Raw genomic sequence first — 23,076 nt, 5'->3', positions numbered from 1 at the left:
CTCCCTCCGCAATGCACTGGTGCACAAAACATGATGGTGTACAGAAGGGTTGGAAACCACCTTTGAGCCTGCACTGGTGAACTTTTAGACCATTTGTGGTGTAATTAGAATTTACTAAAATTTAGTCAGGACTCTTAATTGCTTGGAATTTAATTAATTTTAATTTCTCTGCTTTTTCCTCTGTAACTCAGAAATTTTGATAACTGCTTTTCTACCTCTATCAATAACACAGATAAGATAACCTTCAAGATAACCAAGTTCATCACTGCTGAAATCAAACACAGCAGCTTCCAGAACAGGAGAGCAACAAGAAATAAATTTATCCAGCAAATAGGAGCAAACAGTGGAGACCTCCAAAGCATCTATTTAATCAAACGTTGTGGATTTCAGCGTCAGGTTACCAAAGACTTTTTCAAATCACAAGCTTTCAATAAAAAATAGGGGAAGAAGCAAATTCAGAAAGAGGAAAAAATATTTTTCCCTACAAAAAATTTTTTTTCCTAATAAGGAAAAGTCTGCTTATTTGCAAACTCTTTATCTACAAATGAATGTTTGGTTCTCAGGATGAACAATCAAGTACAGGAGCACAGCACCTTGCAGCCACAATCAGAAGGTCAAACAACAGGATAGTCTGATCTGACACATGGAATCTCTCTGAAGCTTTTCCCACTTAAGAGGCAACACGCCTGTTCCGCGGCTCTTGGCTCCACATTGAGTGTGTGAGAGAAAATAAGTAGCTGTTCCGTCCTCTTTAAATACCAGTTTTTCTGGAAAAACCATATTTTCAGTACTGGATACCTAGTGAAAACTTCAGTGTGGCCGGAAAACAGTATTCTATTGTTTCTTTTTTTTTGTTTGTTTCTTTTTTTTTTTTTTTTTTTTTTTTTTTTGTTGGAGACTGTCCTTCTGTCAAAGAAATTCGTAAAAGAATTTGCCACACCTATAATAATTACTGCCCATGAAGTATTGGGGAATACAAATAACCTCTAGTATTGTGGAAATCGTTTTAATCATTGGAAAGGGCGGATGGCAGACAACACTCAGAAATATCTCATCCTTTTGATGCAACCTCATTCCCTCTTCAGAGGTATCTTTTCAGCAGTTGATGTTCCTATCACTGTTTCTGAGAGGCAGCATGACCTCTTCAAAGCCTGCTCGGAGAGGGGTGATGACCAAAGAAATCAGTGGTCAAGATGCGTGCGGCAGGGCAGGCCCCGGGCAGGAAGAATCCCCCTTCCCAGGCAAGCCAGCGGCAGTACCACACCGCGGGAGCTGCTCTCGGCTGACACCTGACACTTGCAGAATAAATACAGAGTGCACCTCCACAGGTTTCCTCGCTGAGTGCTTTGTCGGACACAACAAGAGGTGAGGGGCAATCACTGATTGCAGGAAAAGGAACGTACAACGAAACGCTTTGGAATATGCGCTTAGGGATGTACAGATTAAAGCAATTGCGAATACGAATTATTGTAGGGATAAAACAAAGCATTAGCAGGATGGGAGGGCCATGGCGCACACCAGGCACCGCGGATGAGGCCGGAGGGGTCCGCAAAGCCTCGGGCGGGGGTCGTTTCCTTGGGGACGGGGCTTCACGCGGCGGCGGGGCGGGACGGGACGGGACGGGACGGGACCCGCCCGGGGAGGTGCCACCTCGCACTTCCTCGGCGTCCCGAGGGGGCGGTCGCGGGCAGGAGTCGTTCCCCGGCGGGGCGGAGGCGGCGGAGAAGCGGCCGTGGGACGATGACCCAGCGCCGGGAGCCGCGCCCCGCCGCGCCGCTGGACCAGGAGCTGGCGGCGCTCGGGTAAGCGGCGCTCGTGGGGGGTCCCCGCACGAAGGACGCCCTAAATGACCGTCCTGGGGTGGTGTCGGGTGACCCGACGGGAGCTGAGGGAGTGGGAACTGCTGGTTCTTTGCTGCTGGGTTTTGGTGGTGCCGCGCCACCCGATGGGAGCTGACAGGGTGGGAGCTGCTGGTTCTTGCTGCTGGGTTTTGGTAATGAAGTGAGTGATAAGACAACATGGGGTCTGTCTCGACGAGCCCGCCAAAGGGCTCCGGGCGTGGTGTGCGGTCCCTCGGAGAAGCCTAGTGCCTCGTCCCTGCGGCAGGTGTGAAAGGTTGAAAGGCCACAGGTGAGTGGGAGGAACAAAAGATAGTCAGGAAAAACTAGAGCGCAGGCAGGAGTTTCGAATGTAGGGGAGAGTTTGCGGCAGTTTCCCTCAGAGAATCTCTGTGATGTTGAAACCTCCTCTGCTGGGAAGAGCCCAGATTTTGCCGTGCCACTTTCCCTCATTTCAAGGGAGCGCCAAAGCCAGAGCTTGGAATCAGAGCTGCTGTCCTCCCCGTGCCCTCCCTTTGGCTGCCTCTCTGTAGTTTGGTTTGGGCGCTGGAGCAGAGGGCTGCTATCCCAGCCACCATGCCGGCTGCTCCTCGCTGAGCCCTGGGAGGCAGCAGGCTTCCCAAAGGTGCTGTAATTCTCAGCCATTAGGAGGACATCACAGTCATTGAAAAGCAAAAATCCCAGGAGCAAAAAGGAAGGCTGAAGGATGCAACAGACCTTCCCTGTCTGATGCGACACACCCATTTTGCAACAAAGTTACTTGGAATTACTATCTAAGCACTGCTGATATTTTCTCATATTTAGAAGAACCCTTAAAAGAAATGCCTGTTAATGTAAGCATCTAACAGGTATGATATTAAGTCACTTTCAAGTGGTACCCGGTGTGGCCGTTATATACCTTTTCTTTGCATCTGTAAGGTTATGCTCATCCTAAAATGATATCTTCGGGGAAGAAAGAAAAAAAAATAGTTACAGCTGTTGTGGGTAGCATTATTCCCAATTACCAGACTTTTATTCATTTACACTATATGGTCTGAGCTGATATGTGCCAGTAACACCTGCCTAGCAACAGCCTCACTCGCTGGTGAGGAGTTCATCCTCATAGATGATCTTGTAGCACTGCAGCTTGATGTGGTACCTGATGTGGTGTCCATAAGAAGGAGAGGGTACAAATGAGAGTGATACAAATATGCATTTTGAAAGCTGTAGTTTCTTTATTTTATTTCCACTTCAATGGAAAACCTAAACTTTTCACCCTATCACAGAATACTATACACCTCCTTCAGGGGAGCCTGTTGAGTTAAATGCACTAAAAGTGCACTGCCAGGCAAAGAATCCCTTCAAGTTATTAAACAAGGCCTTTTCTTTTCAGCTAGAACTAAGGTAGCTTTTTTTTTTTTCTTTTTATAAAGAGGAAAAAGAAGTCCTCACACAGCAAGCATTTCTTGTAGCATAGTCTAAAAGGTCTCTTAATGCAAATACTTTTACAGCTGTGAGAAGTGGGTGTGTCACTTTCCAGACCATAAAATTAAGTTTTCAGTCATCACAAGGGTTTTCCGACCTAAACTTAGTTCCTGATACTATCACAATGCTGAGTTTCCCTGGCACCCAACATAGTATCTAGCACAACTGAGACCCAATTCTGGTGAGGAACGTGTGTCATTGCCATAGTAAAGACCAGCAGAGACAGCAGTCATTCAAATGAGGAGCAGCTTTGAAATTCAGGTGCCTTTGGGGGGGAATTTGAAGGAGGTTATTTTAGAGCTTCTGCTTTATGGTGCAAAAATCAAAGAAGTTGGATAAGGTTTGAAGAAGTGTGAAATGAGAAGGACTTTTCCTTTCCTTTTACAAGAAAGGAGGCTGAGCACCGGAATATGCTCATAGTTTACCAGGTTAGCTGCTCATCAAAATGGAAAGTTGTCAGCAGTGTAGGGAAAATTCAGCTTACATGCAGGTTCATTGTGAGGATGTGCATATAGGTGGACCTAATGGCTAATGAAAAGGGAGATCAAAATCAAAACACATTATTAAGAACTTGTTGTCTCATTCATTAACTTTGTCCCTAAATATACTAAAATGTTTAAAAGGGAACACTGAAGTTTGTCAAAAGAGACATAAACGTCTTGGCTTAAAGGAAAGGGAAACTGACATTGGGATTCTTCTTTGAAGGTCTCTGGTTATTCCTGGAGTCAACCCTTTCTTCACTTGCAGTTATTGCTGTTACAGCTGAAAGGACAGCCCATATACTGCAGTGTGAAGCTCCTGTAACTGATCACGTCCTATGTGAGTCCGGGGAATTCCACATTACAGTTCACATTATTTGCGCAAGAGATGAGAATGTGGAATATCTTGTCATCCAAGTAATTCCAGGCTGATCTGGTAGTGCAGTTTCTGTCCCAGTACAGCATAGTTTGGGCGACACTGTTTGCCTGTTGGAGATGAAAGGAACAGGGCAAGAGGAAACAAGTTTTTGTAGCCTTTTTCCTTTTGTAGTCTGAGCTTTCTTTGTCACCCCTTGCAGCACAGCTTTTATGCTTCTCCAGGTTTGACAGTCCCATGACAGATGGTATTTATAAGTCTGAACAATACACCTCATGCTTAGTTTTCAGAAGAGAAATTGGGCCTCAGGCCTAGATCAGGTGATAATAAAATTGGGGAATTGAGGAGCATGTATGACTGGAACAGGGTATATGGTCATAAGAATTTTTTTCTTCATCTATATTTCAAATTTTAACAAAGAAAAAATTAAAACAGCTAGAAAGTGGGCTGAAAGACCAGGTGAAAATCAGAATGAAGGCAGCTGAAAGAAGGGGGAGAGAAAATGGAAGTGAAAAACAGAAGCTGAACTAGTGAAAGTCTACAGTTAGAAGACAGGAGCTTTAAGGCTGGATACACTGATGTTATTTCCTTTTATTTCTATTTTAAAATTATTTTTCCCATGTAATGGCATCCTTGTATTTGGACAAAGTGCCTTACATAGGTGTGTGATTAAGTGTTTTGGTGCGACACATTGAAAGGATGTCTAATAAATACCAGTTTTGGTTGCATGCCACCTATAACTTCTGTCTTAGCATTCTTGTGCCTTTGTAGGTTCTCTAGAGCTCTGTCAACTCATGTGCCATTAAAAACCTTGCCAAAATTTTACTTTTAGTGACATGAGGTACCCTTTTGCAACTTTCAGATGGCAGGCAATGCTTCTAGAGTTTGATATTAGGAAAATAAATTTAAAAAAAACCCAAAACAACTTGACAGATAAGATCTGGAAGTTGCTGAAATCCAGAATGCCAAAAATAGAGAACTAGTGAGTCAGTTTTCTAGAGTCATTTTTGGACTACAGGCATGTGAAGAGCATTGAATCCAGTCAGAGGAGATAAGTCAGTGCTCTCCTGTGCACTCCATCAAGCAGTACTGTGTACCACTCCTTTAACCTAAGAATGGGAATACATTTTGAACCTAGTGTATAGTTTCAAAATGTAAGCAAATTCAGCTTCTTGCTGAAGAAGATATTTTTTAATACAAAAATAAGGTGCAAAACTTGTCATCATCTACCACCACAAACCCCCCCCCCCTCCCCCCAAACAAACAACAAGAAACCCCAACCAACCAACTCAGGGTGAATAACTGCTATGAATAATACTGGAGTGAGGTCCTACTGCAAGCACATCTGGACCATCTTCCCACTAATGGGGATTCTTGTTACCCTTCAGAAGTGTCTGAGAGATGAATTCGATTTGCAGTGTTTCTGCTTGGGTCCTACAAGGTGCTTTCCTCAGGGATGGTCACCCACTGAGGAGCATCACCTGCAGTATGGGAGGGAGCTTCTGGGAAGGGAGCAGAGAATTCACCCAGATGAATACCCAGAATCTCCTTCTTGCTTCAGAGAAGGAACTTTGAATTGCCTGACTTTTTACGACAGCAAGCCTAACATGCACATGCTTTCTAACTCTATCCAGGCTATAACCATCTGAGAACATAATCTGATAAGGACACAAAAACTAAGTGTGACCTCTGCCTACTGCATTTATCTGATAGCTGGGCATACCTCAGAGTTATCACTGCAGGCACTAAAACCAAATGGCAGTCAGAACTTCTAGCTGTTCTTTCTTCTGGTGCTACTGTCTTTCATTTTTATGAGGAAGAAAAGCAAGTGTTTGTACTGGGTGTTACTCAGTTTGCACATAGAAATGGCTGAGAAGAGAGTTACCCAAGTCACTCAACATTCATTCTTGCATGAATGAGTGTTTGTGCTCCTTGTGTATTATGTTACTGTTAAAAAGTTAATCCACCTAATGCCAGCTACAAGTTTATTCACTAGCCCCTATTTACACAGGCAGTAATGTTTTGCAAGATATCTATATGGTTTCTTCAAAAATAGCATTACCAGAAGCAACAGATACCATACCTAGAGGGCTCTCTGATCTGCGGGGACATAGGAATAAAGTTTCATTAACATTTTTCATTGAAACAACTTGGGTTGTTAAAGAACAAATGAACATTTTGAAGATGATGTTCTAACCTAAAGAGGGAGTTTCCCACCTCAAACATTGCTGTAACATATTTGTGATCATCACCTCAGTGTAGGTAGCTCTAGTCTCTGCATTAACTACACAGAGATCTTAATGCAAGAAGAGATTTTAACATGAATGCATCCTATTCTGGAGTTGTGAGGACCAGCATAGCTGCAGTGATATGGCTGCCAGCATACACATGGCTTGCACTGCAGCAGCCACCAGCTCACTCCACAGCTCCACAGGGGAACCCCACTGCTGACTGGATGGGCAGATCTTTAGGGCAAGGCTGTGTGCTCTGATGAATTTTGGCTCTCTGGAGCACTGAGTGTCTCATTTCTTTCTCCTTCTCTTATCAGCCATCTTGATAAGGTCCTTTCTATGCTGTCACCAATGTGCTCAGAACTAAAGAATAGTCTAATTTTTGAAAAAATTTTTTTCCCAAAGATTAACAAAGGTAATCTCACTAGGTGTGCATGCCCATCCTAAGATGTGCTTTCATTGGCCTAGCAGACTCTTCTGTTTCGAAGAGCAGGAAGAATAGTATGGTCATACAACAACATGCACTGATAACACAAACATGGTTACGTGTATGGGTTTAAGAGATTTAACGTCATTTGGGACAAAGTTAAAGCAACCAGAATGGATAAATGACAGCAGTTATAAACTCTGAGACTGAGACTGCTAGTCAAATCATGGAGAAGTAACCCCAAAAAGGTGAAGATGTAGATTTTTTTAATAGGAGAAATGAAATTATTAGAAAAGAAAAACCTCTGTATATCAGACCGGACGGTGTGCAAGGCCAAGGGTAGCCAGCAGAAGTGGCTTTAAAGCAGGAAAGGACTTTCATCTATCTTTCTCCTTGTGTTTCTTCTGAGAAATCTGAATCAGGAACCCCACACAGTTGTTACACTACTGATGATTTTCAGTCTGAGTGTCCAAGTACAGAGCTTATTTCTGAAATTTTTTTTGTAGTGAATACAGGAATTTATAAAAAAGACTTTTGGAAGGAGCTTCAGAAACAGCCCAGTATGCAGGATGCGCACCATGGTTCAAAATCAAAGACTGAAGCCAAGCTTTTTGAAGGACTTTCTAGGGGCTTCAAACAGATGGGTGTTTGTAAAGTGTTTTGATTTCCTTAATGTCTCATTTTAAGAAGGCAAGAAGGTAGATTTAGTATTGTGTTTTCTATCCAACAGTTTCCTGTCCCAGGTACCACTCAGAAAACAACCAAAATTTAAGCTAAAGGTGACTGCTTCTTACAGTGTTTTGCCAAATGATCCATGTCTCCCATCTTGATTTGCCTGCAAATTTCAAAGAACTGTTTAAATTATTTTTTCTGAAACAGATAAAAAGAAGGATTCCCCTGTGACAAATACTTAAATTTACCTCAAGTATACCTAGTAGTGTTTCACAACAGAACTGTTTGGATTTATTTTTAGTCTTGTTTATTTCTATTTGTATCATCAGGCAGGCTTGATTGGAAAAGCAGACTATTTGCACAGGTGTGTATTTGTTTACCTTCCTAGTTGTCTGTGGTGCAAATTCTAAATTTTCCACAGCATTTTAAAATATTACCTATGCTTGTGCAATTGCAACAAGTTTTGTGTGACCATTTTCACAGTGGAATATCCAAGTAACCCAATTGAACCATCTGTGACAGGAAAGAAAAAAAAACCCAAAATATGTATAACAGTCCCTTTGACACTAAGATCTGCACTACTGCCTCACATCCACTTCTACTTTTTAAGATGAGCAAGAGGAACACAGTAACATTTGAGGGATTTTTGTCTGAGACAGCATATTTAGGCAAGATGACTGGTGCAACCTTGTTAGCAAAACTGCACTTTCAAACAAAATTATATTCCCATTTAAGTGGGTGGGTTTTTGTTGTTGGCTTTTGGTTAGTTTATTTATTTTTTTTTTGCATAGTGGTAAAATTTTGTTAGTCACTGGCCTTTTGTGTTTAAAGAGAGCATGGATTTAAACATAGCACTTTTTAAACCCTAATTAAAATCTTAGAAAAAGGCATTTCTGGAAATAAGGGAACAGCACACTTATGAGAAATGTCAAACTAAATTCACCTCCTTCATGCAGATGACTGGTTACAGATTTTGTCAACATATGCTTCTTTTGCACAGAAGCAAGAGAAGTGGTGTTATGAAATCCCACCCAAAACGCAGTGTTACCTTCCCAGCTGCAGGTCCAGCCAAATGTGCATGCTGATATGATCCTCTTCACATCAGGACAGATCTGACCTTTGACTGTTACTTACTTGGGCAGTTAATACCAAAGTGGATTTTGGCTGACAGGTGTTTCAGAAGATGACACTTTGATCTTTAAATATTCATTATATTATTCCACTGTGTAGATGGCCCACAAACCACAAACTAGAGCCAAAGCAGCAATACCCTGTCGGTATTGAGTTTCACATGGATCTTGTCTTCCGCTGGGTTAACAGTCTGGAGTCTCTTATAAAGCAATTTATCAGCCAGCTGGCTTTTCAACTAGGCAGCTGTCCAAATTCAGAGTTAGAGCTTTGTGTGAGATGACAAGTTTAGTGGCAACTTGTGAAGAACAGCTAAGGAGAAAGAGTATACAATTGCACCTGGGTTCAGTTTAAAGACTGCCATGATACAAATTCTGGAAAGTGCTATGATGACACTTCTGCTTTCAGTGAAACTGTATTTCTCTGTCTGAAACAGTGATAGACTTTGAGCCCAGTGCTATAGGCGCACACAATTTAAAGGAAGGGAAAGGAGACCTGTCACCACTTCACTCACAGTCATAGGAAGCTTGTTCCCTGCAGAACTGTGCTTTGGATGTAGTATCCCTCCCTCCTGCACCAGAGGCTCTAGTGGGTGTATATAGCTATTGTTAATATCTGCACACACGTCTTACAGGATTGGAACTCCAACATTTTATAGCTGCAGCGTTTTTTGTGTTCAGTCTCAGATTCATTGCTAAGGAGATCCTTGACTGTTGAAAGAAATTGGGTGTTTCTACTGTGGAACGTTAAGATGAAATGGAATGGAAATGAATTGAAAGAAAGCCATAAACTACATTTCCTGGACTTCTTTGTAGGACTTTTTTTTCCCCTCTGAATTCCTTGCAAAATTTTTCACATAGAAAAATGAAGTTAGTTTTTACTGAAGTTAAATTGAAGCAGGTGTTTAGATGTTTTCCTCCATTTCTCAGACCTTGTGTGGCCAAGTGGCAACAACCATGAGATTTCTTAATTTTCACTGAAATTTCGTCAGTTAATTTTGATCCCTGTAATTCTAAGCTTAGGCAAGCATGTTTAATTGCAGATCTTAGTACTGTAGATTTGTTGTGGGAAATACAGAGTTTGTGAGGAGTTTAAGTGCTGCCTGTTTGCCCCAGAAGAGGAAGTGTACCAAAGCGTATACATATGTCAGGAAGTACAGATTCTGAAAATAGACAGAGGATTCTGTATACCCCCCAAAATTGCTTTCACCTTATCAGCACAGACCTGGGTAACTTGTTGCTCAGACAAGTAGAATTTGCAGGGTTCTTTAGGTTCAGACCATCAGCTGTTTGTACACAACTTTGCATTAACAAAATATAGTTTTCTGAGCATGTCAAAAGGTGGCTGCTGAAAGGGGCATGGATCTGTGCAACCTGTGAGTAGGATGGTAACTCAAAATTGCAGCAGTGTTGTTGCAGTCCTTCCTCTTTCTGTAACCCTGCTCTAAAAAGCAGCAGCAGCTGTCAATTAAGAGCTGAGAGAATGATGCTTTAACCCTTTGTGTCTTCCCAGGTGGTACCATGATAATCTCACCCGACATGCAGCAGAAGCACTGCTGCTTTCCAACGGGCAGGATGGCAGCTATCTTTTGAGGAAGAGTAATGAAAGGGAAGATTTGTACTCCCTCTCTGTAAGGTAGGGTATGGGCAGAGTGAATTAATATAATGCTGCACTTACTCACATGTTTGTTTGCATGCCTCATGCGTTGAGATGACCTACTGATTTTTTCCTAGGGTTTGGACTATTTTGAAGTATATTCCTAATGGTGTAATCCCACTGAACGACATTTTGTTAGAGGAAAAAAAAATTGATTGGATTTGACAGTTGCTCTCATTTTTCCAAATTATAAATTAATTATTTGAGATAGTCTACCTCAGACAATTAAAAATATACATTTAAGCTAGTTTTAAAGGGCACTCAGGAATCAACTTATTGTAACAAAAGGAAATTTAAATAGTTGCTCTTTTAATAGGAAACAAAAGTGTTAGTTGATGAAAATAAATTTGCTGCTTAAAGAAATTCTAGCCTTAGAAGACCTAGAAGAGTCTACTTCAGGCCTATTCCAATCTCTTGTTCAGCTCTTCATGTAGTTTCAAGAATTACTTGTTGCATTACCATGTGAACTGAATAGCCTAATCTGGAGTTTGATCTTTAATTGTGTTACATCAGTTTTTGGTGGTACTGTTCCCTTAATACTGATTTTGATTTTAAAATGTTTATTTTCTGTGTTTGTTTAATTTTACATTTTCCTTTCAATTTTTTGACTAATATTAAAACTTAATTTTAGAATAAGTAAGTCAGTTTTGTTCTGATACATTTTTGTGGAAAGGATAAATTTAGCAATTCTGGCTGTCATTTTCTTTCTCTCCTAAAATGTCTTCTGTAGCTTTTACTTTACTTTTTGCCTCTGCCTCACAAGGAACTTCAGTCATTATTATAGTTTTGGATTTTCTTAAAGGAAAAACTGCTTAGACATCCCTTGAGGGTTTTATTGACAGCTGTAGGAAGGGAGATCACGTATTGCCCGAAGTCTGCTCCCCCACTGAAATTAGCCAATTTGAAAAGGAAGTAGGAAACAGAGTAGAAGTTGCTCTCATTGCAACATTATATTTCTTATGAAATTAGAGGAAAAGACGGAAAATCCTGTCATTGCAGCAGAGTTACAGCAGCTCTGCGCTAGTGAGGAACATTTGCAGGCATTGTGCCTCAGCTGACTGTAGCGCAAAAATGTTGGAGGCCAGTAGAGGCACGTTCTACAATATCACGAATACTGTTCAGAGATGAATATTTAAGTACCTACTGATTGAAATCATAATCTTCAGTGGAAGTGTCAGTAAACAATGGAAAAGATGCTATAAATCCCTTTCTTCACTCTATTTTCAATATAAGTTTTGGCTCAAACAAAGTTTACTCTGAACTATTTTAAGTGCCAGTAACATTAACAAAAGTAACTTTTTCACTGGATAAATGCTTTCATTAAGTGCTTCACTTTCTTTTGAGTCAAAATAATTGCCCATCAAGGAAGTGAGGCCTTGCACACTTCTCTAATACCATCAGGTTTCACAAACAAATGCTGTTACTTCCCCTACGGCCTGAGGACCCTGGTTCATTTTTAGTAGTGCCCATCACAGAGGAACCATTCATCCAAATAGAGACAAAGCAGACAAATTGTAAAACCTTAGGTATTTAAAAGTAGGTTATTAAACCCCTGTTTGGGTGCAAAAAGAAGGAGCTTATTTTTGAAAGAGAAATAGAAGACATTTTAAATGAGATTATGATGCTTCCTGAAAAGTAAGACACATCCAAGTAATATCAAGACTAAAGCCAGTAAGTGAAGGGATATCATCGTTTTTAGGCAGAAGGCTTGAAATCTCTTTTATGAGTATTTTTACTGATGCAGGAGTTAAATTAAGGGTTAAGTCACTTGGCCTTTCTAGGCTTTCATCACCTCATATCTGTAAAGCAGCAATTCAAATCCAATTCTTGGATGTGCTGAATATTAGTGGGGACAGTAATGGCAGTGGTATTACTGCTAGGACAGTGAATGTCAGCCTGTGCTCTGGGCCAGATTTCCTGTAGTGAAAGCTGCTATTTAAGGATTGTATATCCCAAAAGCCTCTGGCTTTTATGCCTTGACAAATTTTCCTTTTTTATTTTAGGGGAAAAGATTCTGTGAAACACTTCCATGTTGAATACACAGGAACTTCATTCAAATTTGGGTTTAATGAGTTTTCTAGCTTGAAGGAATTGGTCATGCATTTTGCCAATCAGCCTTTAATTGGAAGTGAAACAGGTAAGGAGAGCCATATGTTTGTATGAATACATTTGTAGTCATGCTTCAAACAGATTTAAGTAAAAGGAGCTTCCAATGTGTTAGCAAGTAGATCTACTGCTGAAGTGTTCCTCTTCATAAATTAACATTCTTATTACCCTCAGGTATCTAAAAAGTTCCACTTCAAAAAAATCTTTCAAGTACTCTGAAGATAAACCACATGTAAGTTTACTGAGTTTTTGCTAACCAGGGACATGAGCTCCTTTTGATTTCTCAGAGGACAATTGTTTCAAAATGTGCCTGTAGTGGAAGGAATGGAACATTCTCAAAAAGGGCATTTAGTGAGCAAATAAATATTCATCTATGAAGTTGAAATTCTCCTATAAGAATAAATGGAAAAGGGACTTGAAATTGTTTACCTTCACTATTCTTCATCTAAGGAAAGAGTCTGCAGTGTTATGTTCCTCTTTCCTGTAGGGAATGTGGTCTGAACCATCTCTCCTGTTCTGTCTACAGTGCATCAGCCTGCTGATGCCATCTGCCATCACAGTGATTTGTCTTGCTTTTAAGAGAGAAAAAGCATAGGCTTCTTTAACAGACCATGTGCTGCCTGAATTAAAGCTCAAAAGATTAAACTTGATTCCTACAAGTGGGTTGAACATGACCAGACTAGAACCCCTGGAGAAACAGACTCGTAATATCATAATAATGCCAGTTTTAGGTTTTTCTTTAAATGTAAGAGATGAAGATGTGTCAGTACAAGATAGTACCAAAAACTCTGGTATCCTCTGTAGAAAGTGTATGCAAATAACTCAGAGTAGTACTAGTTATATATGCAAGAGACCAGTTAAATGGTAGTTGGCACATGCCATTAACTGTAATATGTCACCAGTGCTCTTTTAATGCAAACATTAAATTCAAGGGTTGATTTGCAAATTTCTTCCCCCCAAGAAAAATGCAGTTGTACACTCAATATGGCACTAGTATCTTTCAAAGCATTGTCTTTTTAAATTGCTTTGAAGAGTGGTTTGAACACAGAGTTCCTGCTTGTGTAGCTATTTTTCCTGTGCAATCAGATGTGCATCAACAGGCCTAACTCTGTAAAGATTTCAGATGACGTACAAAACTTGTATTGACCCATTCTTCATTCCTTCACTGCACATGTTACACACATTAGTAAGCAAGGCGTTGGTGATATGTGATCTCTGTGGATGGGATCAACACTGCTCACTTATCAATTCAAGGCTTCCTACTCAGATTCTGCTGGCTCTGTTAAACCTCCATGTTGGATGTGCTACAGAATAAAAAAAACCAAACAGATAAACTTGAACATCACATTAAGAAACGTTCCACTTTACCTTACCATGGATAACAGTAGAGGAGAGTGTTAGCACTCAGGCAATGTTCCTTCAGATACGGGTGTCAAAGTTCTCCTGGATGGTAACCAATTTCTGTCAAAAATGGGGTAGGGGCTCATCGGTGTCAACTCTAAGCCATGTGTCAGTGTGGCAGAATGTCTGTCCCAACACAGGGTCACACAGCAGGTTGGCAGAAGGGCCAGGAAGAGAGTCTGATTTCGTAGGGAACACTTTCTTTCAGTGAAAAGCAACAAGTGACCTTTAGCTCAGACATTAGTAGAAAGTAGTTGGACCAGTTTTTCTTATTCCCTGTTATACTTGCAAACAATTTTCTATAGAAACACTTTGAGATCAGGAATGAAGGAGTAAAGGAAGACAGCATTTTTCATCTTCTCCTTGCTTTTGAACAGGATTTTATATGACAGAGACACATGAAACAGGATGTGTGATGGTTTCTACTATCTTCCACTTAAGTTTGTCTCACAGGAGCTAGTTTTGTGTCTGAAGAGGCTCACCAGACTCTCTTTGATCAATACTTAAACACAGAGGCCTACACCCATGCAAACTGGTCCATGGAGTGCTGTGGTTCTTTTGTACTGGGACAGCTGCAGGTTTGTGCTTCAAGCCCAACCAATCTTGTCCGTATTACAGCTTAATCTGCCATCATCTACTTCTCTGAAGTGCAATGTGTAGACTTTGTTCTAAAGTACAGATAACTGTAAGGAATGTGGGGCTACTGTGTTTTTTGAGATGGTTTATTGAACAGGCAAGATGGATCTTCTTTCAAAGTAACAAGGTCAACATGTTATTCTTACCTGTTCGCTTTGTTTATCAGTTTTTAACTAAATGATTTTGAAAACCTGTAAAAATGTAGCCAGTAATTAGCCAGACCAAAAAGCCAGTCATTTAAAGCTAGCATTTCTAACAATGGGACTAATTTTGTTCTTCTGTAGAAATACACACCCTACACAAACATGAAAGAGGAATCTTGCTCCAGTGCAGCTTTTACTAGTTCTTGTGTATAGTCATTTGATGATTCTGTACAAGTATCTTTTGTGGAGAAAAAAAAAGCCACAGAGAACTTACTCAAAAATAAATACTGTATAAAATGTTAAATTAGACCTTCCAGTTCTGCAATGGGGCTCTTTATCCATGGTGTACAGATGATGGTACTCTGATTCTATGCAACAGCTTAAGAGTAGTTTCTGTAGAATGGTGATGGGTGTGTTCTCAATTTCATTTTAAATGATAAAGCATTATTTTTCTGCAAGACCAGAGAGACATAAACTAATTTTGACTTTTCACTTATGGCAAGTTGCATATATCACATTTGCATACACCCCCTGTGGCTCTGAATAGATTTCAGTTGGTTACTTCAAATATAAGTTTTCCACTTCACTTTTTAGCCTTTCCCATTACAAAATTACTAAAGTACTCATTCACTCGTAGGTTTCAAGTCCAAGTTCTTACCAATTCTAGCATCTTTCCTCTTTAAGACGTGCAATATCAGCATAAAATGCAAATGGAGCAGCACTTGGTATGCTGCGACATTATTTTTAAAGAATGAAGTGAGATCGCATAGCAGTTACTATTTTAAGCAAGTTCTTCACTATTTTGAATAGTGTATTAAATTCACTATTGAGAATGCAGCTTTTTTTTTTCAGGGAAAGTGCAATAAATGTGACCTTATTTGGAGAACAAAGAATGGCCATAATCAAAACATTTAACTGGAAAGAGTTACAGTAAAAACAGTTAAAGGCGATGGTAACATGAGCTTCTTGGTAGGAAGTCTGTATTTGAAGCTCTGACAGATTAAGTGGTTTAACCAGCAAGTAGTGGGTTGTTTGGCAAAACCAATGACTGTTATGGCCTCCTGTCCTGTTTAGCATCCTTCCTACCCAGCCAGCCAGCCTCCTTTGCAGGAAGGGAATTTAATGGGTCAAGTGATCCCTGCAAGCATTAGTAAGTTCAAAAGTTTTGAAAAGGGACCATGTATTTACAGTTTTCACAGTTGCATTTATAATTTTAGGAAAAGGTAAAGTTAATCATTCCACAAACAGGTAGCTACTGACAATTATTTTTTTGAATGGTCCCGCCAGAGGAATTACTCCTGCTCTTTTTCTCTCCAGGAACCTTAATTGTATTAAAGCATCCCTACCCACGGCAAGTGGAAGAACCTTCCATTTATGAGTCCGTCCGAGTTCACACTGCAATGCAGACGGGAAGGACAGAAAGTGATCTTGTTCCAAATGCTCCCTCAGTAAGTTGTGTTCTGGTAGGAGGGGTGCTTCTGGCCTGAGTGTAGCATGATTGCTGGAGGGAGCTATGGAGTAAGACAAGTAATTCATCCCTTTATGGGTTTGTAAATGCAGGAAGTCTTTGCCATACAAGGCAAAACAAACACAGACTTGCTAAGTAAGGTCCTATGACAAATAAACCCTTTTATAATGTTGTCACTGAGACCTTCAATGTCACTGGGAAAACATTATCTGCAGCTGACCTAACTGAGTCTGACCATCCAAACAAAGAATATGTGGAAAATTGTATTGTCCAGTTTTCTTCCTTTTAGAATGCCATCTTAGCAGTAACATTATCATGAATTAAAAAAAAACACAAAAAAAATCATCATATCCATTTGGGCCACCCATTCTGAGTGACCCGATCTGAGACTCACTTGGACAGTAATTAGAGGTTCTAAATCCTCTGTAACTCATATCTAAGTGAGACAGGTGGTTTCTTGAGAACAGTTTACTCAGAAGAGAGAGGAAGGTATTTTAATTATATACTATATTTTTTGAGAAAAAGTTGATAGAAGAACCACTTCTGATGTGTCTCACAACCAACCCTTCACGGCCAAGTTACACTTTAAACTCCAAAGAAGCTTGACTTCCACATACCACAAATAAAAAGACAATATTTTTTCAAGAACAAGTAGTAACTTGGCAAGAATTTGATTTTCAGAGGTCTGCAGTCTCGCAGGTCCCTACACAGAGTTTCAGGATCTGAGAAGCTATAAGGTCCAAGTGCTACTCATGATACCAGAGAAACAGCTCAAAAATCAATTTTTCAAAAAGCACATTGAACATAACAGGTTTTTCCTCTCAAGCATGTGGTTGTTTGAGAGGAGAGAATGCCACAGTAAAACAGCACTTTCCCCTGTTTGCATTTGAGGAGCCATTTCTGTGGATAATTTCACTGTCAGTTAAACCCCGTGTGCTTTGGGTTACAACATGTACTGAGTTAGAAACATCTAACTTTACTACACAAACTATAACTGCAACTATTTTGCTGTGCTTGGTTCAGAAGATGCAGGCTAGTGGGTCACTGAGAGAGGCATGGTCTAGGAGGTTGCCTTCAGAGCCAGCACAGGTCCATGTTTACCCTAGTGGTGTCCAGCTGTCTGAGTGGAGCATTGAAGTGAGGACAAGGCAAGTGGCTACAGGGAATTTCCCTAAGAACAGGATGCTCTTCCTTCTTCTGGATGTAGGCAAAGAGGGGAATGTGGGAAATAGAAGCAGAGCTCAATCTCTAACCCTGATCCCTTTCCTTATTACTTCACAGCTTGGTACAAAAGAAGGATATTTGGTAAAACAAGGCAAAATAGTTAAGGTAAGGAAAACTCTTACTGCTGTCTTCCACTCTGATCACCAACAGAACCTAGAGACAACGTGGAGCTGAAATAGCTCTACCTGCATTCTCTTGCAGAGAGGAACAATTTGTGTTTTGACCAACAACAGAGCATGACTGTAAAACAGAGCAAGTCAACAGCTTTAAAATGTTTTTCTTTCCTAAGAAGCATTAGACTAAATTCACCCAAGACAGTTACCGTCCATTCTTGATCTTTCAGAGCTGGAAGACAAGGTGGTTTACACTTCATAGGAATGAACTTAAGTATTTCAAAGACCAGACAGTAAGTAGCAAACACCAATTTTGCTCTTTAAACCTCTACAGACGCAGCTGCAGCCTCCTTGTATCTCTTGCTTCTCGCATCTGTATCACAGCTTCCCAAGCTAAAGCTTCTCATGCTGTCAGAGGGGTCAAACTTTTCAAGTAAAGTCAGAGTTTTGTTGATGACTTCAACAAGAGAAAATAAGTTTTACGGCTGGAAAACATTTATTGTGTTCTGTCAGTCTTAGCTACTAGATAGGGTTGTTGTTCACAGTGGTTTTTTTCATAGAATCACAGAATGGTTTGGCTCAGAAGAGACCTCAAAGATCATCTCTTTCCAGCCCCTCACCGTAGGCAGGGACACCTTCCACTAGACTAAGTTGCTCAGAGCCCCATCCAGCCTGGCCTTGAACATATTGTTGAGTTGTTTTCTTAAGAGGATTTTAAGCTACCAGCACTTCACAGCTTTCATTGGTAGCTTAGACACGCAACCTAACAGATAGCGTGCTATCCAAATAGTTCTAAAAATACTAGTAGTATATTTTGCATTTTTTTATTTCGTCCTATAATTTCAAGTGGTCTTAAGTAGAAAAAGTATACATAGAAAACCATTCATTAAAAAATTTCATCTGACAAAGATTAACCTGCAGCATCTGGGAAAAGCGTCGTGTCCTTACAGTTGCTGCTCCCTTTCTATCTTAGTCTGAGTAAAGATAAGAAACACCTCTAGAGTTTCTTTGCCCTTACAGTGCCTCCAGTTCAGGTTCCTTCATTAACACAGCCAAAATGTTTACCTCTGCACCTCTGCCAAGACTTGTTTCAAGTCTCTTAACAGATTTTTATGCAACAGCAGACACAACTGCCTTCTCTCACCAAGCATTACAATTTATAAACAGTTATGTTTTTGCTTTGCTTTCCATCAGTTTTCATTTCAGTTCAAGCCAACTTGAATTAAGTTTACAGGATAACGTTTCAAGAGGCAGCACTCTATTAGTGACTTAGCAGGCAAGAAGGTGTCTTTGTCAGGAATGTGGCCTCCTTCCCGGCAGCAGGTCTGGTGTCTCCTGGCACTCCTGTTGTTGCTGTGGAGTTGCAGATACCTACAGGTGAGCAGCTTGCAGCTAGTCCTAGGATAACATTTGGTAGCACACCATAGCACAAGTGGCTTCCCTCTAGTGAAGCTTATAACTACTAGCCACTGAGCCAACAAAAAATGTAAGGAAAGAAGGGAAAGGAACGGACACCTCCATACACCTGAGGAAGGACCATGGGAACAGCTAGGGGTGTTTAGGCAGAAAGCAAGATGGTTTTCTGCTTAAGCTGCCTCTTCTGAGGTCTTAACACTGTGAGGCTGAAACAAATCAAGGAAGAACTCTCACACCTAGGGAGAATGAAACTCTTAAGGGAGATGGATTGCAGTTAGACAGTCTGTGTCCCTGCATCTGTACACTCCTGGTCTTGCCCAAAGAAACTAATATGTGTGTGTATATATATATATATATATGTGTGTGTGTGTGTGTATACACACACCGCTCAGGCAGCCAGACTCATCACTTCTGTTGCAAACACTACTTTAGCTCTGCTTCTGCATTTTTCCTTACCCAGCTACATCCTTTTAAGGCACTTAGGAATTAATTAAATCTCCAACAGCTGGCTAGGTCTGGTAAGACCTATACCCATCCCTTTGTCTCTGTAAACCTTAGTTGGAAGTGATACCAGATTTGCTGCTGTGTCAGTTGCATTATAAGGCATCAGCCAAATCTTCAGCAGTCTGCATCTAGCTCAAACATTCCTGAACTAGAGATCTCCTCTAGTTTTTTGTCCAGATCTGAACTGTCCTGGGTTTTTTATATTTAGATCAATTCATATGATAATACTGATGTTACATTTGCTAGTTTGGATTTATGGTGTTACAACTATTGTATCTATGCCTGGAAAAATCTAGTAAAGGTCTAAATGCACTGAAGATGAACTGAGATAGCCTTATCTTCTGTTTTCATGTGTTCCCATTTTAAAAACATTTTATTTTCAAGGCCACAGAACCGATTCGGGCACTTGACTTAACTGAATGCTCAGCTGTGCAATTTGACTATTCCCAGGAAAGAGTCAATTGTTTCTGGTAAGCAGCAGTACTTTGTTCATCTTGCTGGGAAGGTCGAAATAGAAAGGGAAGTTAGAAATGTAAACACTGAGTGCTTCTGAAAGGTCCCTTGTTGGTTGTGACCCTGCTGATCCTCTAAGTCATGAGTCTCTTTCTGGCAGCCAGCCTCAGTCCTGCATGGTTTGCCAAATTACTGCTGGCAAAAGGTGGGCCTATGTGTAGTGGGCATTTCTTTTTCTAATTCTGTAAGCCTGTATAACCATCTCCTAGACCCATGGATCTTGGGTTCAGACATTACTACAGGTCACACGGTAATCACTTCTGTGCCCAGACAAGGGTCTTTTATCCCCATGGACCTGGGACAGCATCTCCCTGAGCTGTAAATGACTGTCGGCCATTCCTGGTTAACCTCCCTCCTGATGGCTAAGTGGGAGCACAGCCTTCCTGCCCGGCTCTGTCTGACCAACTGTTGGTGCAGGCCAGCTGGGCTCAGTTTTAGGAAAAACTCCCAGTTGTTCTAGCAATCTAAGAAAGTTCTGTTTACTTACAGTTTAGTGTTCCCACTAAGGACATACTACCTGTGTGCAAAAACTGGAATAGAAGCTGATGAGTGGATTAAAATACTGCGATGGAAACTGGTAAGGGATGTGCAGTTACATGGCAGGACAGCTCAGGCAGCAGCACCCTTGGTACTGCCAATCATAAATCCCCCCAGTACTGTAGCACCCAAGTATTACAGTTCTCAGCACCTGCAAGAGGGGAATATTTGTTCTGGCTTCCAGGCCAGCTAGGCTGGAATACATAGTTTTCACATAATCACAAAATCAATTAGGTTGGAAAAGACCTCTGAGATCATTGAGTCCAACCTTTGACAGATGGCCACCTTGTCAACTAGACCATGGCATCGAGTACCACATCCAGTCTCTTCTTAAATACCTCCAGGGATGGTGCCTCCGCCACCTCCTTGGGCAGCCCATTCCAATATCTTATCAACCTTTCTGTGAAGAAATTCCTCCTAATGTCCAACCTAAACCTCCTCTGGTGCAGCTTGAGGCCATTTCTTCTTGTCCATCACTAGTTGCCTGGGAGAAGAGGCCAATCCCCACCTTTCTACAACCTCCTTTCAGGTATTTTTAGAGAGCAGTAAGGTCTCCCCTGAGCCTCTTCTTCTCCAGGCTGAACACGCCCAGCTCCCTCAGCAGCTCCTCATAAGGCTTGTGCTCCAGACCCTTCATGAGCTCCGTTGCCCTTCTCTGATGGACTCACTCCAGCACCTCAACGATCTCCCTGAATAGAGGGGCCCAGAACGGGACACAGCACTTGAGGTGTGGCCTCACCAGTGCTGAGTACAGGGGCACAATGTATATGCTTGCAAACCCACTGTCACATTTTTGGGATGCAACTTTTAATATGTATGCTCATTAGGAAGAAAAAATTACTTCCATCTTTAAGGATTGTGATTATGTGGTTGGTAAACATTATGGATCATCAGCACAGACCACACATGTTGGGTCATGAGAAGAAAATGTAAAAGCTTGAAAGCACTACTTCCTAAGAAATATCAGTAATCGGGTTGGTCATACTGACCCACATCCGCACGCGTGCCGACAAACAGTAATGGATTGTCTTTCTGTTCCAGTCACAAATACGGAAGCAGCTGGAGGAACGCAACGCCACCCTCAGTTCCTAGCTGTGCCGCCAGCACTGCTCCGTTGGCAGGAATTGCCTCTCTGCCAAGGTGAGGCAGTGCTTACTGGAAGACAGTTTCACATCTCACAGTGGGTGTGTGCCTGCCTGTGCACCGCACAGACCTTCACCCAGCTCTGCACACAAAGGATCCCCACAGCTGAGTGCTCCCCGGCTGCGGAATCACACATGGAGACTGCTGCAAAACCAGGGTTGGTTTGATATGGTGTATGTCTGTAATGCACTTAATTCAAACACCTGTTAACTCATCACAGAAGTAGTCACTGTTGACAACTTTTGTGGTTATTCAGAGTACTCTTGATAATTTATGGCAAGCTCCATCACAACTAACCATCAGTATCACATTCTGTTGTGATCACATTGAGCCTGTTATTTAAAACGAGTCATTCCTGGAAACATTAAATATCTCTTTTTTATTACCTATTTAGGCTTTAAGCCAAAACAAAAATGACAGAGGTAATTACATTTTTGTGAATAGTATCTATGTTGTAATCCAGAGAATATTTCATGGCCCTTTTCAAAGTGATGGATGACTTAGTTCTGGTCAGATATGTTTTTATATGGTTTAGATTTATACCACAGTGATGGCTACAAGTGAATGCTTTTTTCAAATAGGTAATGGTGAGCAGCATCATGTAGGCACGCTTGTTTACAAACCAGGGTTACAAGAAACAGGAAGCTGTTTCCAGGCAGTCACAGGACAGAGGTGCCACAGGACCCCAAGGCTGGGTGACAGGGCTCTGCAGAAGAGCTTTGCCTGTAGCAGCCACCAGCGTTGTTAGCAGCATTACGAGTCAGGCTCATTACAGTCCCCCTTGAAAATGCACCAGGCTTTGTATTTTTTCATCACAACAAAATGCACCACATTCTGTTGGTTTTTTTCCTCACACAGAGAACTCAAAACAAGATTTTGACCAGAACTGTGTTTAGAATTAAGCACTGCTTGCTTTATATTGAACAAGGAGCACCATGTATGCTAAAAATACAAATTTAACAGAATACATCTTCTACATAACCTGATATAATTTTACATCTGTATTGTGCAAGACTCATATACATTTAACAGTGTGGCTCACTACAGGGACAAAAAGTGGAAGCCCAGGACTTTGGTGCTGTAGTCAAAATAGATGTTACATTTTGGAAGAAAAGCTTGACACACTGGAGAGGCCCAAGACCACTTGGCCCGACCTCATTGGCTGACCCACCTGCAAGATACCCTGAGCAATCCTGAGTCTCCTGGAGGGGTAGGGAAAGAGCAGGGAGGCCCTGTCTCCCTGCATAACAGTCAAATTTATGCTGAAACAGCACACACAAACCTCCCACTGTGCAAACACTGCAGTCTGTGTTGAGCATTGCTCACGCAGCAGGTCAGTGTTACGTAACTGCCTTTACTGTGAGAAGACTGCAGAAGAGGAAGATTAAAACACACTGGAAGAAAGAAAATCTAGATTTGGACATAGGAATAGCATTTTATTGCAACTTAGAAATTCAAAATACTTGTAAATATTTTTATACAGACTGTTTTCTGAATAAAATGTCATTATAAAACTAGCACGGGTATTTGTCTTCCTGTACTGTATTGTTAAAGCTTTGTCCTCCTTTTTCCCTTAAAGAAGTGGTTTAACAAACCGGCAT

General features: G+C 41.1%; 1 protein-coding gene across 1 annotated transcript; it reads left to right on the top strand.

Annotated features, from left to right (window-relative positions):
• Window positions 1-1,729: 1,729 nt before the first annotated feature.
• On the top strand, window positions 1,730-22,992 carry DAPP1 (dual adaptor of phosphotyrosine and 3-phosphoinositides 1). Its single transcript, XM_027738155.2, has 9 exons — window positions 1,730-1,802; window positions 10,128-10,250; window positions 12,275-12,408; window positions 15,875-16,005; window positions 17,307-17,354; window positions 17,593-17,655; window positions 19,667-19,752; window positions 20,285-20,372; window positions 21,374-22,992. Exons 1-9 carry the CDS (start codon window positions 1,741-1,743, stop codon window positions 21,422-21,424), a joined length of 786 nt encoding a protein of 261 aa, XP_027593956.1. The 5' UTR covers window positions 1,730-1,740; the 3' UTR covers window positions 21,425-22,992.
• Window positions 22,993-23,076: the final 84 nt, after the last annotated feature.

This window comes from Pipra filicauda, unplaced genomic scaffold, assembly GCF_003945595.2.
Source record: "Pipra filicauda isolate LSUMZ 115617 unplaced genomic scaffold, ASM394559v2 scaffold340_size778089_pilon, whole genome shotgun sequence".
NCBI lineage: Eukaryota > Metazoa > Chordata > Aves > Passeriformes > Pipridae > Pipra > Pipra filicauda.
Note: the sequence above shows the minus strand (reverse complement) of the source record. Positions and strands in the feature narration are given on the sequence as shown.

Excerpts from the sequence above, each read along its gene's own strand:
- DAPP1 (XM_027738155.2), top strand. The coding sequence starts at position 1,741 with ATGACCCAGCGCCGGGAGCCGCGCCCCGCCGCGCCGCTGGACCAGGAG. Across the intron at positions 17,355-17,592 it reads AACAAGGCAAAATAGTTAAG|AGCTGGAAGACAAGGTGGTT; the intron begins GTAAGGAAAACT and ends TTGATCTTTCAG. Across the intron at positions 19,753-20,284 it reads GAAAGAGTCAATTGTTTCTG|TTTAGTGTTCCCACTAAGGA; the intron begins GTAAGCAGCAGT and ends GTTTACTTACAG.